Source organism: Neolamprologus multifasciatus, chromosome 23 (assembly GCF_963576455.1).
Source record: "Neolamprologus multifasciatus chromosome 23, fNeoMul1.2, whole genome shotgun sequence".
Lineage (NCBI taxonomy): Eukaryota > Metazoa > Chordata > Actinopteri > Cichliformes > Cichlidae > Neolamprologus > Neolamprologus multifasciatus.
Window position 1 is genome coordinate 32,650,638 of NC_140460.1, and position 18,267 is coordinate 32,668,904.

General features: G+C 40.3%; 1 protein-coding gene across 4 annotated transcripts in view; it reads left to right on the plus strand.

Moving 5' to 3' along the window:
• cfap221 (cilia and flagella associated protein 221) overlaps positions 1–17,886 on the plus strand; it is a 29,687-nt gene extending 11,801 nt beyond the window's left edge. The window contains exons 11-25 of one of the 4 annotated variants that reach the window (XM_085150850.1): positions 69–180; positions 265–352; positions 2,733–2,822; positions 3,637–3,732; positions 5,856–5,943; positions 6,182–6,273; positions 6,685–6,765; positions 7,967–8,074; positions 8,163–8,333; positions 8,410–8,495; positions 8,564–8,642; positions 9,431–9,531; positions 12,023–12,118; positions 12,232–12,339; positions 13,574–17,886. In XM_085150850.1, the coding sequence (XP_085006976.1) occupies positions 69–180; positions 265–352; positions 2,733–2,822; positions 3,637–3,732; positions 5,856–5,943; positions 6,182–6,273; positions 6,685–6,765; positions 7,967–8,074; positions 8,163–8,333; positions 8,410–8,495; positions 8,564–8,642; positions 9,431–9,531; positions 12,023–12,118; positions 12,232–12,339; positions 13,574–13,715 (1,538 nt within the window). In that variant the 3' untranslated portion in view covers positions 13,716–17,886. Of the gene's footprint in view, positions 1–68; positions 181–264; positions 353–2,732; positions 2,823–3,636; positions 3,733–5,855; positions 5,944–6,181; positions 6,274–6,684; positions 6,766–7,966; positions 8,075–8,162; positions 8,334–8,409; positions 8,496–8,563; positions 8,643–9,430; positions 9,532–11,835; positions 11,991–12,022; positions 12,119–12,231; positions 12,344–13,573 lie in introns of those variants that run through there. The other 3 variants (XM_085150851.1, XM_085150852.1, XM_085150853.1) reach the window with 3 other exon arrangements.
• The last annotated feature ends 381 nt before the right edge of the window (positions 17,887–18,267 follow it).

Here is an 18,267-nt window from a genome sequence, read left to right on the forward strand (position 1 = left end):
CTCTGTTCAGTTTTTGTTGAATTACATGCATGCATGTCTCTTTTCTGTTGGTGCAACCTTCACTTCAGCCATGTCCTCTGGCAGCATGATAGCACAGCAAAATAAGCAGATAAAAGAAGCCCTGTTCATGAAAAAGGTTCAACAAGACACGAAGGAGGAGCAAACAAATCACCTCAAATGGTAGGTTTGATTAAATATAAAACTCAACCAAAGTTACTGAATGTTTAATAGATGTGTTTACTTTATGCACCCCCTTTGACTCAGGCAAGTCCATCTGGGTATGGACCCCATGTCAGAGCATGCAACAAGACAGATACTGGAGGAGAGAGAAATTGCTCTGCATGAATATATGGTAAGTTATTTCAGCTCGTGTGGATGTAAAGAAACACTGTGCTCATTGATACTCATTGAAACCAGAGGGCTTGGCTAATACACAGAGAATCCCTGAGAGAATCAGAGTTGTTTGAGTTCTCTTCCTGTGTTTTCTGAGAGGTTTTGGAGATGGTGACAGTTTGCTGTGTCTGCATTGTAGAGGGAAGATTAAAAAAAAACTTTATAAAGAATTCAGAAAGTGTATTTAATCATTCCTTATCTGACCATCTTTGATTTCTTAACTTTATATACACTGTGTAAACTGGAAGGTTCTTTATATCTACAGCCCTTACTGATAAACGTTTGACCTTCCATTAAATGGAGTTTTAATGCATGAAAAATATTTCTTGCTGAAATAACTGATGGGAGCCCAACTCACAGGATCATAGAAGCTACCGAGTCTTTGCCCCATGGGCTTGATGATGGCGGTACATAATTCATGGGAGGCTGTAAGCGGTGAACTACATAGTGCTGGGTATAGATTTTCAGATATCCCCATAATAAAGCCAAGTTCTTTCCATCACACCAACACACCAGCATGTACATGTAATTCCTACCATACATAGTGAATATAATAACATATTGAAAGAAAAAAAATATGCAGGACACAGGAGGACACAGACCTTGGGAGGATGGAAATGAGTCCTAGTGGGACAGTACTATCTTGCAGGGTAATTTTGATTCACCAAGTTCTCTCTTCTTGGTCAAGGTATTGGTTTTAGTAGAACACATTTTTTCTGTTTTCATGTAAGACCTTGGTGACATACTCAAATGTGCTGATAGCTCATCAATGCGTTCCATAGTCATACCGTTAACGTTACCTTATTCAGATGTAGAATTATTGGATCCACAGTGGGTTTTTGACCCTTTACAAAAACCCTCTTGGCTGTATGATTGATTTTTATTAAGTCGCCATGGAAATAGTGCAGAGTCAGCCAAACTAATGTCAGTTTTGAAATATGAGTCTCTCTATGTCCTCAGAAAGGTTGTTTGAATAGTTATCAGATCTCTCACAGACACTTAACAGCACTTCCTCCCCCATCTCCTTTCCACCTGCACACTTTATAATGCAAATACACACACGCACACAAACACACAAAGTGTCCTCTGCCATACTCATTCTGTTTTACAGCCTTGTATCACCACACTTTGTGATTTTATGGGAACTCTGTTGTTTTTATTATACTGTCACCTGTCATCATCTAATGTGGGCCCTCTGTTGAGTCTTGACTGGAGGCCAAAGAAATCTGTTTGTCTATTTGCTTCAGAGTTATGTAGTTTTATAGCTTTGCAACATTAATTTTTGCAACGTTATTTTTTCCTCAGCCAGGCTGTGATGGTTAAGTTTACGATTCTGAGAATTAAGCCATCAACCTTTTTTTCCTCTTTAGCCAAAGAGGTTCCAAGTTTTCCTTACAGAGGATATAGATGTTGGAATGTTTGTTTTCCAGTGGCCCTGCAACAGCTATCACTGCCACAGCTCTAAAGGGTTTTTCCAAAAATAGATAAAATATATTTTTATTCCTTTTTATTCCAGTCAAATTGCAAATCATTTAAAGCCTTATTCACAGAAAGTATTCACAGCTGTTCACTGAGCATCTCAGAGAGGCTGGATTTTTCACCACTGTAACAGAGAGTGGGTGTGATCAAATAGTGCAACAATTAGGAATAATGTCTCATTGCAAAGTTGTACTGAGATTGCATAGATTTTTTTTTTTTTAATTTTGTCATCTACGCTACATAATATCATTAACCAATATTAAATGGCTTTAATCTACATGCCTTGAGACAGCATTATAAATAGACATGATTATGAAGAGGAGCACCTTCACTGACAGTGAACACAGTTCACAAATACAAACTCAAACTCTGCCAACTTCACTGGACTTCCCACCTCGTTTAGGATGGACACAGTCAAATTGCAGTTCTTTTGAAATTAGTTTTTCACATGCGCCAAGTTAGCTGGCTTAAGAGGACCATGCAGCATTAACCTATGCTGCCATCCACGTCGTGTCATAGTGAATTAAGCCCTGCTTGTTTCAGAAAAACCAAGCCAAATTTTCCACGTCCGAGTTCAAAATTGGCCCGATTGCTGTCCAGAGCTTCCACTAAACATTTGGAGTTTTATGAAATACTCCAAAGAGCACAAAAGAAGTTTCCAAAACTGGACCAGTTTTTCTTTTATTTTCCGAACCACTTAAAGTGTTGCTGTGAACACAAAAGAAAACAAAAGAATTTGTGAATGATTTGCAAATGATTGCATTATGTATTTTATTTATATTTGAAATGGCATCAAATTTTTTGGGGAGGGGGGTGGATTCATACGATCTTTTACTGTACACTAATTGACTGTTTTATAGGTGAAAAGGGGAGCTGTAGAGCAAGAAGAAACCTTTGCTGCTGGACCACCTAAAATGTTTTCAAGACGAGTGCTTTGTGAAGTAGGACAGGTATGTCCTTAACTTTGTTTTTATGCTAAGATCCCCACAAGGAGCTGACCTTGATGGGAATAGGCGCCGGCATGGTTTTTCCTTATGCTAAATGGTAAATGGACTGGTTCTTTTATAGCGCTTTTCTACTCTGAGCACTCAAAGCGCTTTACACAACTAATTCATTCACCCAATCACACCCATTCACACAAGCACTTTTTCTAAACTGTTTAGTGCTTATTGTCTAACATTCATACACATTCACACTCCGATGAACATATCGTAGAGCAACATGGGGTTAGTATCTTGCCCAAGGATATTTGGCATGCAGACTGGTGAAGCCTGGGATCGAACCAACAACCTTCCGGTTAGTAGCTGACCTGCTCTACCATATGTGGGTGAACTTCTGGAACTTTTTCAACACGACTCAGTAAAGTCTCAGGCAGCACAATGTGCCTCCACAGCAAAATCTGAAGTTTAAGTCGCTGAATTGAAAGACTGCTGCATGATGATCTTTAATTAATACTAAGTATATTCTGTCTTGGTGAATGTGTGGATATGCTTCTACCAAGTACAAGAAGATCTTTTATTCTTTGTACAAGAGCAGTTTCACGAACAAAAGAAAAAAAATCAGTTGCTCATAGCTCATTTCCAGTTTAATCCAATCTAATATTGACTTATTAGTATTCCACTTTTTTTTGTCATTTAAATACTCCTAGCAGAGGCCTAATAAAATTTAACTTTATGCTTTTTTTTATGTACACTAAATGTGCAGTTAACTGTCGAACACGAGCAAGTGAGATTTAACAATGAATGTGTTTCTAACCTGTTCCAGGCCCCTGAGGGAGCCCCGGCTTTCCAGTTTTACACCACTTTTCAGTGGGAGCTGAGACGAAGAGTCCTCAGACTGTTCCAGCAGGCAGCTTGCAAGGTACAGTCATCCATATACTGCAAAGTCTCTGAGGTACATGAGCAAGTACACACATCCATGAGCATTTGCTCAATGCATCGTTCACATACACATCCCTCAGGGGAGGGCTGTTACACCAGCGCCTGTCCCTTTTGTTTAGCTATGTGTAGCTCAAATGTATCTTCTTTACAGTATAGTCAGTTTTCCTGTGTGAGGTGCGTTACAGTAAAAGTAAAGAAATGTAGTATTGAATTCTGGCCTAGAGAACTCTCAATCAAAACAATAACAAAAGACACAAAGTGTGTCTCTATGGGGATACATACATTTGATACGCTGTACTACTCTGTGTACTATATGTTCTTGTATAATTTATGAATTTTGGAAGGTTAGTGTGAGACTGGCTTGTCCACACTATGACCCTGATGTTCTTCTTTAGCTACTGCTATGCTGACTTGGTGGTATGTTTTGGGTCGTCATGCTGGAAGAACAATCCAAGGGCCATCGTTCAGTTTCTGGGCCAAATCCTGACTGATGGCAACCCATTCTTTCATAATCAGTGCTTGGAGTTTGTCACAATTAGAGGGTTTTTGTTTGTCCACCTGCCTCTTGAGGATTGACCACAAGTTCTCAATCTGATTAAGGCCTGGGGAGTTTCCTGGCCCTGGACCCAAGATTTCAATGTTTTGTTCCCCAAGTCATCACTTTGACCTTATGGCATGGTGCTCCGTCATGCTGTTCTTCAACAAAATGTTCTTGGATGGTTGAAAGAAGCTGCTGTTGGAGGATATTTTGGTGCCATTCTTTATTCATGGCTGTGTTCTTTGGCAAAATTGTGATTGAGTCCACTCTTTTGGATTAGCAGCAGCACCCCACATGAATGGTCTCAGGATGCTTTACTGTTGGCATGAGACAGGACTGATGGTAGCGCTCACCTTTTCTTCTCTGGACAATCCTTTTCCAAACAATCGAAAAGGGGCTTCATCAGAGAAAATGACTTTACCCTGGTCCTCAGCAGTCCACTCACTGTACCTTTTGCAGAATATCAGTCTGTCCCTAATATTTTTTTGGGAAAGAAGTGGCTTCTTTGCTGCCCTTCTTGAACCCTGGTCATCTTCCAAAAGTCTTCACCTCACTGTGTTTGCAGATGCACTCAAACCTGCCTGCTGCCATTCCTGAGCAAGCTTCGATCCCACAACTGAATCATCTTTAGGAGACCGTTCTGGCCCTTTCTGGACTCTCTTGAGCACCCTGATGCCTTCTTCACAGCAATTGAACCTCTATCTTGATGATCCGATAAATGGTTGATGTAGCTGAAATCTTAGTAGCAACAACATCCTTGCCTGTGAAGCCCTTTTTATGCAGCGCAATGATGGCTGCACGTGTTTTCTTGCAGGTAACCATGGTTAACAGGAAGAACAATGATTTCAAGCATCACCCTCATTTTAACGATTCCAGTCTGCTATTCTAACTCAGTCACCACGACATAATAATCTCCAGCCTTGTGCTCGTCAACATTTTCACCTGTGTTAACGAGAAGATTATTGAAATGATCTCAGCAGGTCCTTTTATGGCAGCGATGAAATGCAGTGGAAATGGGTTTTTTGGGATTAAGTTCCTTTTCATGGCAGGGAAGGACTTTGCAATTCATCTGATCACTCTTCATAACATTCTGGAGTATATGAAAATTGCCATCATAAAAACTGAAGCAGGAAACTTTCTCAAAACCAATATTTGTGTCATTCTGAAAACCTTTGGCCACGACTATATTGACAGTTAATTCAATTTCTGACTTTTAATGTGTTTTTTCTGGACTTTTGTTGGTATTCTGTCACTCCCCATTAAAATGAAACTACCAAAATCAGGTTCATTTGTTGGAACTGTTGATACTTACAAATTCAGCAGGGAGTCAAATAATTATCTCCTCCAATGTACCCACTGCTCCTTCTTTGTCCTCTTCCCAATGCTCCCCCTCCAGGGCTCATTATTAAATAAGAGAAAAACCAAAGGACTTAAATGTCAAAAAATAATTAGAATTGGAGTGAACCTGAAATCTCTGTCTGACATGTCTCCTGAAATCACAAGTGTGAGTGAGAAGCTTTAGCAAAGCAGTAGCACCCTGCACCACCCTCGTCTCTCCCTTCCAGGTTGTGATTCGACGTCGCATGAACCAGAGACTGGCTTCTTTGAAGAAACTGGCAGACAGTATGAAGAACCTGCCCTTGGCACAGAAAGGTTTTCATTATCCTATGATCTCCTCATTCAGAAATAATCTCATTATCCGATGGCAGTAAGGCACGCTTTATTGAATTTATTCCTTGAGGAAAAAATGAAATGATTATGAGGCTCATAACACATATGCAAGTGTCTGGAACAGAGTTTTGAATGTGAACACTGAAAATTGCAACAAGTCTGGAGAAATTAACTTTTATTTATTCTTTTTTTACATGTCACCTCCTCACGTTTGCTTTAGCTGACAAAGAAAAGACATGCGACCTAAAAGTGTCTGCAGACAAAGTCTTTCCATCTTCATCCCCCTTTTTCTCTACTGAAGATGACCCCCTGGTGAGTACCATGCACACCTGGTAGTGGAAAATAAAGACTTAACACAGATTTTGAACTGTTCTTGTCCATTGTTGTGTAAATTAATGTAATCACTACCAAAAAGTGCGTGGTAATTTATTTTGAATCAGTTTACCTTTCAACCTAACTGGGAGATGACACCCAAAAGACAAGAAACCACTGACAAGTGGGTGCTAGCTAGTGTCCTGCACTCGAAACAATTTTCATCCATTATTTCCTGTGAAAGACGTCCTTGATCAAACCGTGGAAATCAATGAGGAAGCTCACTTTCCCGTACTTTGATTAAATCTTTCATTTCCTACATGCCCCGCAGAGAGAGAGAGAGAGAGAGATGGGGTAGCCTCTGTGTTCACTGGAACAAATAATGCCATTCTGTCTCCTTCATATTTCTAGGCTAACATTAATTTGCCTGAACTACCTGTGGATACTCTTGATGTGACTGTGACATCGCACATTCCTTTATTCAAGCTACAGGTAGTTATTTACATACACAGCACTTTCAGATCAACAAATTTCACCCAGCAGCGGTGTTGATAAGTGGTAATATAACCATAAACCAGTATAGACCGTGTATATAGATTAAACTGGAGCTCTTTCTAACCTTTCTAGCTTTTGAACAAATGTGTTTGGTGACCCTGTGGAGGGCTGAGACACCTAATTTTCACCTTCACCACCGTTAGCGATGCCAAATGCCACGTACAAAGTGCCAAGTGTCAAATTACTCTTAATACTTTCATGTATGAGAGCATTTGCCTGTAAAACAGTGCTTTACTTTTCAAACTGGGATATATTTTTCTGAATACTCCTAGAATTATGAATGTAAAATTTTGACCTATAATTATTTTTATTGTTGTTGTACTATTTTATAGTGAAGTGGACATGTAAAGTGCATAAAGTGCAAAAGTCTTATTTGTTTGCTAGAAAAATGGGAAATAAGTGCAACAATTTATTGAAACACGCAAACATAAATTAAAATGTAAATACATGTAATATGAATACCTGTAGTCTTCAGCAAAGTCTGAGCTTTCTAAGAATATTTCTTCAAGTGTTAACGAGCAAACCAAAAACATTGCTCTGAAAATGGTCGGGTACAGGGATTGTACTGAAAACAAGTGAAAAAGCAGCCAGTTTCCAAAGAAAAATTCAGAAAGATCTTCAAAAAGCCCAAAGAACTGTTGATTAAGACCACTTAATAAAAGACAAGTACTCACCTAGAGTAGCTTGTACCACGCTTCAAAATAATGCACTTCCTCTGACACAGGTGACGAGTACTGTTAACACAAAATGTGACAGTGGAAAAAACTACATTTTATGTTATCTGGGTCACATTCTGCTTACCTTATAAAAAATCTCATCCTTTGAGTGTTTGACTTTTGAAGCTAGAGTGGATTAACAACCACTGTAGCGTCATAAAATTAAAATAATAAAAGCATCGACCAAGGTAGTGATAGAAATATGATTTCCAGCGGAAACCATATTTTGGAGCAAATTTTACATCTATTTTGTCTTAATAACCGCTGAGATTAGAGTTCATTGACAAAATGCTTCATTAACTAAGATGGCTATAGAGAGACAGGTCCTCTAAATGGATTGTGATGGTAATAATGGGGTCATAGGGACTCCTCGTCCTTGTTGATGTTATGTTGTAACCATGCTTTCTGTTGATATTATGCAGGTCCCTCTGCACTATAAGCTTATGGGCTACCAGGCTGTGTCAGCTTGGGAAGCATTTAACTCTTATATTCCCATGACTTTGGCCAGGCCACTGCGTACTGGAGCTCCGGTAACTAAGCACCACACACATGTTTATTTATAATATATCAGCTATGTATTTATCCACTTATTTGCTTTAAAATTTCTCCTTTTTTTAGGACAAGCTGGTACCCAACAGAGCTCATTTTCCCATGACAGAGGACACCACAGCGGGAGAGCAGCATGATGAACAAGACAAAGATGCAGAAACAAAGGATGATTCCAGTCTCTCTTTCTGCGCCCCTGAAAATCTGCTCAGACCTTTTCCAGCAAACCCACTGAGAATCTTTGTAAGGCAGTATTAATCAGGTGCAAAATAGAGGTGCTTTTCCATTTACGATGAATGTTATTATTATTATGTTTCAGAACCCAGCTCCGGGACTTCAGACCTTTAAAACACCCCCTAAATATTTGGAGAGTGATTTGGAGTTTCATCTCTGCCCTCTGCCCAGGTAAGTTATTCTCACCTCTATGATCAATTTATTTCTATGAAACGTCAAACAGCTCATTCTGCTTTCAGGTATACGGTCCCTGAGAGCACATTGTGTAGCATAAGGACCCAAACGCCACACACTCAGAAGAAGTTTCTCAAATGCAAGGTAATTTCCCCCTCATTGTGCAGTTCATGAGTTTCTTTCAGATAATTTTTGTGTCCCATATAGAACATGTCTTCGGAGATTTTTGGTAAAGCATGTTAAATAAACTTGTTCTTACATATAGAGCTTTATACACCATGTCTCATTCACAAACCACTATTTTCTATGTCTAAGTAGAAAAGTATCTTGCCCAAAGATATGTTTGCATGCAGAATGGAGCAGCTAGGGATCAAACCACCAACCTTCCAATTAGTAGATGCACTGCTTTCCCTACTGAGCCATAGCATCCCACAAAACATAGAAAGTGCTTTTCACTTGTAGTTGATCTATCAAAAATAGCTCCCGTTTTCTGTCTGAAAATTGACATGTCCAGTGTAGCTCAGTGTGATCCCACCAAATCAGCTGATGACTCAGCTCTTACCCATCCTTCTACTCATCCAAGTGGAGGTTTTACGTAGGCAACACTGTTTAAGCTGCTGTAGCCATGAGCAACAGTTGCTGTAAATCTGCAAGCCACTTTGCAACCCATCTACAACACAGCTCCTACTGTCACGCTGGATCTGACCTAATCAATATCATATCTGCTGTCAGTGATGCCTGATCTGCTGTGTACTGCGCCTGGCTCCTGCTCTCTCCACCTCTGGCTTTACACATATGCACACTGGGGGGCGGAGAGGTCCCAGCACAGAGCCATGCCACCAAAAATAAATTACTGCAAATGGGAAAATCAATCATCTTCTGACTATAGTGGTCCTGACCGAAATGTTTCTTTTTTTCATGATTTATAACAGGAAGTGATCCCTGGGGTTATGAAGTGGAAAAATTTGGATTCTATCACCTTGAAAAGTCTTTCAAACCAGCCCGCTCTCACCAGTGACTGTGCTCCACGCAGGTTGGTCAGAAATATTTTGTCCTCTTTGCTTTCCAACGTGAGCTGTGTGTTGAGAAGAGTTCAATCTGGCCGCTGACACGAGTGAATCAAAACCTGCAGCTGAACTTTTCCACTACATCACTGTTTATGAGATGTGTCGGGTCACATTTTCTTCTTATCTGCTAAACTAGGCGGCAAAAAATGACTTCATACCAAGAGCAGATACCCAAAAGTTAAAGAGAAGGTTCTCATGTTCTCAATAAGAGTGTCCAACTAGAACAGTGTCGGTTCATAAGTTTGTTTATGGTACTTGTTTACAGAGGACAGAGACAGAGAAAGTGGCTCTTGTCCATTTCCTATGTGAAAGAATTTGAACTTTTGACCCTCTCGCTGCCAGACCACTTGAAAGACAGCGTTTTCACAAACTACATCAATATATAAAAAAAGACAAGTTACATAAGCCACAGACTCATATTGGTAGTTAATAGTTACCTTCTCGGATATTATCCTCTTTCTGCAGTTTGGGACTCACTCTATCATCTCAGTATTCCAGAAACACGACTTCTCACTATCTTCCAAAATAAATATGTCATGTCACATCCACACAGCTTCCAGCTCCTGCCAGGATGCAGGATGTCAAACTCTCCACTTGTAATCAAGATAACGGAGTTCCTTTTACACGCAAAGAGTTGGAGAAGATGGTTGTACAGTATGTAGGACTTGAAGCACTTCTGATTTTGGAGTTAAAATGCTGGGCACCATTTCCAGCTTTGTAAAACAAAGTGCTGTTATTTTAAAACTGTCCATTTAACCAGATAGTTGAGAATAGTGTTTTGATCAAATCAGAGGTTCTAAACGCTGGTGGGAAGAAAAGCCCCACTCAAATCTTCTTTTTCACTTAGCTCTAGTGTAAATAGCCAGACTTAGGGGTTTTTACAGCTGCGATTATCCATTATTTTTACTTATTTTGAGGTAAAATCTGAGTGTCTATCTGTAAAGATAGAAAGCTTCTTCTGATTCTAAATGTTTTCTCCTTTGCTATGTATATCTGTGTGCGCGTGGAATCTAGGTCATACAGTATGGAGGCTTCCCTCACGCTGCAAAATAATGATTTATTCAATTCTCAGTCTAAATGGGCAGTGAATAAATGATGATATTTTTCATGTAGTGTATTAGTGAACACAGCATTGGGCTGTCCTGTTCTATTTGTGGTGGGCTGTGTGCTTCTGTCTGCACCCTGTCATAACTGATACCAATCAGGTGTGCAAAACACTCTGTGTGTCTGACCTTTCTCAAGCCTATACCGCCATGTGCATTGTAATTTGTCTAGCATGATAGAGTTTCTTGTTTAAAACCAATTTAAGTACCAAAGTGAACATTGGAAAGCTAATGAAGCAGCACTCCTCAAGTGATCCGAAGTCATCTCAAGTCTTTGTTTGACAAGATGCCTGCATAATCTGGGCAACCACAGTTCATGTGGTGCATTTGGGAATGTGTGGGTTTGAATCTCTGCTGCAACTCTGTCTTTTTACCTTTCTGCCTGCTTTCCTTTTTTTCCTCACCTGCCTTGTGCTGCGCAATCAGAGCCAAGGGAAAATATTAGCTTCATACTTATCAGTACTGACCTACCTGATAAGTGTAGATATATAATTCTTTATTCGTGTAACAGAAAGCTTTATGTCAGCATTCCTGTCAGTCTTTCCTATCACTGGCTACAGCCACAGAGTCTGCAGGTAGCTTGTGAGTGGCCACAATAACTGGTGAGAGCAAAGTTGACAGAGCCATGAGTTGTAACATGATTTTAAATTATCAAAAGGACAGTGGTGTGGGTACAGAGCTTTTTAAGAACCAAAACCAATAATGCATGAGAGTAACTACCTCTTACAAAGTGTAGTATTAAGTATTTACACAGAGTAAGTGCCAGGTTAACACACATTACAGTTAGCTAATTATCCTACGCTCGCTAATGTTAACATATGTAACATGAACAGTAATAGTAACACAAAAAATGCAGATACAGTCCACAACTACTGGGTGTAAATATGTAGTACTAATCATATATTTATATGCATTTAGTACTAGATGTAACACATTTTACATCTAGCTAAAAAGGCTATCTAACTAGCCTTGGTTTGCTAATCTTTAACCAAAATCGTATTTCACAAAAACATAAATGCAACCCAGGCCAGGTCACAGAGTCTTTATTTGTACATCCTTTGCCCCATCATTACAAAGTTGCTCTTTAATATTTTTAAGGAATCCCTGGTTATTCTGTGGTATCACTGACATTTGGCTTATCAGTGTTTTTTTTTTTTTGCCCCTAAGTGGTTTCAGCTTTCACTAAGGAGCACCTTTATCAAACATGTTTGAACTGAGATATGAAACCACCTTAAGCACTCCTTTCATCTCAGTGAGACTGAGGAGCTATCTGAAAATGATCTCAGTTCATCTGATGCACGGTGGTCCAGCTCTTCAGGGGAAAAAGCGCTGTATGTGTGTGTTTCCTGTATAGACCTGTCAACTACAACACAGAGATACTTCCACTCACCGCAGCTTCTCCTCTCGCCAACCTCCCTGATGATGATGTGGCCCCGCTAATGGACACACTGTAAGTAGATGAGGCACTATATTGATCTTTGTGCTGGGAGCTTCTTTTTTTTATGGGTCTCATGGGAAAGTGCTCCTTTGATTATTTCACTGTTTGTGTGTAACCTCATGCAGGTGTGAAGGCTCAGGAGTCCAACTGACACCCGAGATGATCAGAGCAGAATTCTTGTGTGGAGAAGTTCTCGTCTCCATTAGCAACCTCGACGCAGGAAAGACAACCGTGTAAGTGTAGGGATTGTGAGCATGCAGCAAAGCTAAAAGATTACTCATACATACAGTCTGGAAGAGATTCAAGAGATAGTTTATGGCATGATGAATGGATGTTTACATGAAGGAAGCCCTTCACAAGCAATAAAAGGGATGAATGCTCCTTTGCACACACATAGATATTTTGGAAAAGACAAAACACATGTTTAGTTTGAAGAGGGGAAGTTGTCAGGATATACCAACCATTAAGTCAATGGATTGAATCAGTTCGTGTACCTAAAGTTTGTTCCAGCAAAAGCTTCCTGGGAGCTGGGAGTTTTTTTTAAGTGTTGTCATAGCAATGAAACTGATCTTTAATCTATTCAGCTTATAATCACATTAGATGTAATATATTGTAGCAAATATGTTCTTACATCACTGGTCTATGCTGATAGCGCCATTTCTCAAAATTGAATTTAGAGGCCAAAAAATATTTGTTTAGGTTTTCAGGATTTTATGAAAAACATAAACACATTAAATTAAATATATATATATATATATATATATATATATATATATATATATATATATATATATATATATATATATATATATATATATATGTATATATTTAAATAGTGATGATTAATGAGGTAATAATGATACTGTTAATACTACTGAGTAGGGCCCAACTAATATAGGAATAGGATTAGCCCAGTAGCGATACTGATATTTGATGATCTGAAAATAGCAAATATAAACAAAAGCCAACCTACTAGTGAACAGCTTTTTTTTTTATCATACAATTAAAATGAATAGTAATGCTTGAGTTGTTTAAACATTACAATATTAAACATTTTAACACCTGTAGATGGACTTTTAAAAAAATCCTATTTTGGAAACTTATTAGCGTGTGCTAGAAACCGTATGGGTTTTCTTTTTTGGGTTTCACCAGTTGTAAAAGAAATTTAACAATTTGCTCAGTACCATTTGCCTCAGTCTTATAATGGATTTATTCGTGCTATCTCTCCTTTTGTAAATCTTTTTACAGATTTACTCAGTGCAAAATGGACGTGATATAATTGCTAACTACTCACATTTGAAAAGCTGATATGGTTTTGTTTTTTAAGCTTTAATTTAGTTTTTATCATTTCTTATCATTTTGAAGGTTTTTTCTAAATTGTCGTTGAGAAATTAGGAACGATACGTGTTGTACTCGCTACTACAGCTGCTCTTCTTCCATCTGTAAAGTTAAATTGTTCTGTCCCAGGCACCAGAGGCAGCATCACATTGAGGCGACCTACAGGTCTGAGTTTAACCAGATGGGAAAAAGAGTGATGACTAGACTGAAGCAACTTGGAGTCACTGACAGAACTTCTCATTTACCTGAAGAAGACCGTGAAAAGCCGTAGCCAGTGCACACACATCCTATACACTCACATGAGTAAACACCACTGCAAGACTACAGATAAGCATTATACCCATCCTACTCACTCATACAACACACTCCTTTGTTGGCCCTGACATGTCTTTGAAATAAAACCTGGTTACTTTCCCACCCACTCATAAGCCTCCTTTCTACCCACTCAAAATTACCAGTGAGCTCCCCTACTGTGCTTTTACAAAGCCTGAAAATTTGTTATCCCTCCACCTACTCAGATTCATATATAAGCATGGCTGCATTTTACACACCATTACCTACATTAAATGAAATATGATCGTTCTGCATTTTATATTTTAATTCTTTCGTAAAAGTTTATTACAATTAAATCTTCTTATGTTATCCAGCAACATATAATGCTTGATGTTTGACCACTGACTCTGACTCTGTGTATTTTCCATGTTCCTACTGTAACATGACATTTAGATTCAGCATGCACTGATTAGAGTCAGCTATTTGTCTGATGTGTAGCTACCTGAAGAAGAGATATTATTTCTGTATTTATTAGGAACATCAGTTCAACATTTATATTTTTGTGGCTCTTAAAGAATAGATGCTTAGGTCAGTAATTAGTTACCAAAACAGCTGACTGGCTGTGAACTCACTGGGTTGGAGTCCAGTTCATACGTGTTCTCCGACCCCTAGAGGGAGCTCCAACTCTATGAGTGTTACAAGGGTCTCCACATTTATTTGTCCTTCAGTGAGTATGCTCGCTTGTAATGACTCTGCTGTAGAGAAATACAGTAGAAGTGCAGTATATGAACTTGTTTTACAGACATGCAAAAAAAAAGGGTCAGATTTTTTTGACATGGGGTTGGGTGCAGTGTACTAAAGCCCTTAGCCATGATCCTTCACTGTCAGAATGCATTGAGGTGACAGTGAAGCGTGGTCCTGATTTCGCCTCAGCTTAAAAAGGAGAATTCCACTCAGAGATTAAGTGAATTATTATCACTCGTGTTATTATAGTCCTATTTCACTCTATAGCTTAAACTGAGATATGAGCAGTCTGCCTCAAAAGAAGCCTATAGCCACAGATTAAATGCATGTCATTGCTGTCTCAAATGAAATACGTAATAGACAGCATAATAATAGTAACAGGCATCATGATGTGTGTGTCTGCGAGTAGGAAAGAAGGAGTTGCAGTACACCAACATATTACAGTTTGTATCAATCTTTCACCCAGCAGTCTGCATCTACCAATTCCACAGAAAACACATCTACCACGGCGCCTTTTATGGCTCACGCTACACTAAAGCTTTCACCCCGTGAATACAGGTGCTTTTATTCGTGTCTCCATTCCAATTGAAAAATAGGACAAAACACTCAAAGACTCAACAGTGAAAACGGGAACTCTTTAGCTTCAGCAAGCTCAATTTGTGCAGCACCCTGTTGTAAGAAAACAGCTTCACCCCACTGACACGCTGGTCACGATGACCCGATCATCCCCTACAATCTCCCAAAGAGGACAGAATCAAAGCAAGAGGTCCTTTCGGGGGTAGAATCTCCCTCTCTCTGTAACTCCATCAATCACAGTTTACAACCTGCAGCAACAGCCTTGTTCTCTGGTTTCTAGAACATTCCCCTTCATTTGTGCATACTTGTAGCTGCTCTTGTTCTTGTGGAGGCTTTTCACCTGACACGTTTCACTGAGTGATTTGCCAACACTTAGGTGAGAAATTGTGCTGGGTTTTTGCCTCAGAGTAGTGGCTCCTCAGAGATACAACATTCTCCCTCAAATTCTTTGACAGGGCAACCCCAGCAGCTTCTGTGAAAAGCTGAACAGTCCTAGTGTGTTGCTTGGAATGTCTTTGAGGACCTGAGCTGTGCAATATTTATTTTACCTCATACTGTAGTGTGCAAAAGAATCTCGAGTCACACCTCATTTCTTTGTATTTTTCTTGGAAAAGACGACATGGGTCGTTTATTGAAATGTGTGCAAACTCACGGAAGTACAGTCTTCTTCTTTCAGCTGCTCTCACAGCAGGTAAGGGCCTCCATCTTCCTCCTTTACTACATCCATGAACCTCCACCAAGAGCCTCCTCTTTCCCTCCTGCCTGGAAGCTCCATATTCAACATCCTTTGTTCAGTGTATTCACTATCCCACATGCCCAAGCCATCTCAGCCTTGCCTTCCTAACTTTGTTTTAACCACCCAACATGAACTGTCCCTCTCATTTCTAATCTAGTCCAACCTGGTCAAATCTCCACACACGCAAAAATAGTTTGTACAAGTCTGGTATGACCACCTTTATTCTATTTGTTATTATTTATTCTAACACAGCCTAAACTCAGATAGGCAAGCTTTCTTGGAATTTCTTTAAGTAGCTGAAAGGCATTCAAAGCTTTTCTTTGGATGTTTCTGCTTTTTGTTCTGTTCTCTATCATGATGATCACACACTGCTTCAACAGTGTTGACGTTGGGGTCTGGGGAGGCCAGTCCATGACTCATAGTCTTCCATTGTGTGTTTTTCTATCCAGCTATGCTTTCACTGCACTGGCAATGTATTTGCATCATTATCATGCTGAAAAATGACATCATTATCAAGCACTTTCCAGATGGTATTGTATGCTGGGTCCTTTGTTGCAATCATAATTCCATCAGTTTTACCAAGAACATCATTGGCTGAAACGCAGCCCCAAACCACGACAGAGCCTCCACTGTGTTTTTGCAGCACTCACTGTTGTACTGCTTACATGAACACTCATACATACTAATGATGACCTGAACCAAACATTTGTCATTTTTCTTATATTTAGTTAAATCTCTCCCTTAAGATTGGATTCTTGACAGCCACCCTTCCGCTGAGACTACTTCTGAGACTTCAGTGAGTAGTGCATCTCTCGTGTCCTATGTCAGGTCCACCATTTGTCCAATATCCTCAAAATCCAAAAACACCATGCTGAGATATGGCAAGTTTTTAGTCAATACTTCTTTGAGGGTACTTTTTTATGCCTGTCAAACTGAGTTATCTTTGGACTTTTTTCAGATTAAAAAGAAAGGGAACTGGGTGCCGTTTCCCCCTCTGGGGGCGAGGGTACCTGGACCCGGGGTATAGAGTATGTTTGGGGAGTGTGATTGTGTGTACATGTCCATTTACGTTTATCCCTACGTTGGGTGAGTGCTGAGTGTTTGTATATGTGTGCATGAGGGTGGGAATGCATGTCTGTGTCTGTGTGTGCCTGTTTGTTTGTGTCTATATGTCAGGTCGGGTCTTAGACTCCACCTCTCTGGGAACTCCCAGGCCCTCCAAAGTGTGGAGGCCTATCCCCCCTCACCACACTCCCTGCCGGTGACTGATGCCCTCAGGGGTCGGTGCATTGGTGGTTCTTGGTGTCCAGGACTGGGCGCTCAGGTATGTACCAGCTCACTCCTGGTGGCTACTTGGCGGGGCCTGGCGCCTGTTGCTCGGTCAGGCCTCTTCCGGGGCGCGGGGGGCCCTCGGGCCTCCGGCCTCTGTGCCTGCGGCTCGGTTCACTCTGGCACAGCTGGCTGCCGGCAGAGCCGGCAGCATGCCGGTGCAGCCCCCTCTAGCTTCTGCCCGGTGGCTACTGGGTGACCCCTCGTCTGGGGATCCTCAGCCCTTCCCATGAAGGTGGCACGGATGCCCCTCCGGTGGTCCTCCTTGGGCTCTCGCACTCTGGGGCCTCTGGATGTCTGGGGCCTGGATCTCCTCCATGCCTGCTTCATGCCCTGGGGGACAGGGCTATGGCTCTCTACATCCTCTAGCAGACCATTACATGGGGAAACCATTTGAATACAAGCGCACCGATCCACACAGGTGTGCACACGGGTGTTCACTGTTCGTAGACTTAAATCACACCTTTCTTGGCTGCTACTTCAAAGCACATTGTGCGCTGTCTGTCCTGCGTGCTGCACAACAACATTCAATATTTAGTATTTACTGCTGTTTACACTTAGCTAGATTAATGCGATGGTGTTGTGTTTAGTATGTTGCTTTGTTGTTTTTTGCGTGTTTTCTATTCTTTTTCTCTCAACAGGTGATCCCAGAGATATTTTTTTCCCCCTTTCTCACTGTCCCTCTCCCCTTCTGTTTTTCTTTTCCTTCCTCTTTCTTTCTTCCTTTCCTATCCCTCACTCATGTCTGTCCCGTCTGTAACAACTGAAAATAAAATAAAATAAATAATAAAAACAAAGGTCGATCAAATGGACCAATACGGCAATACCATGATGATCCATTTGGCAAAATAAATCCATTGGGTATCCTTGTTGGTCTTCAGACAACAATTCTGACGGCTAAAGAACCAAATGGGACAGGCAAAAAAAAAAAAAAAGAAAGGGAACAAATTTTGTGTTTGGCTAGCAAGTGCCGAAAATATCACGTACAACTGCTTCTTTGCTTAGTTGTCCGTTATATGTAGTCAGGAAAGTGGCTTAATAAACAAAAAAACATTTGAAAGTCGCCAGGTACAAACGACAGGACTGAAAATGAGTGAAAAAGAAGCCAATGAAAAAGCGTCCGGAAACCCTGAAGAACTACTGTTCAAGACCACTTTAAAAATAA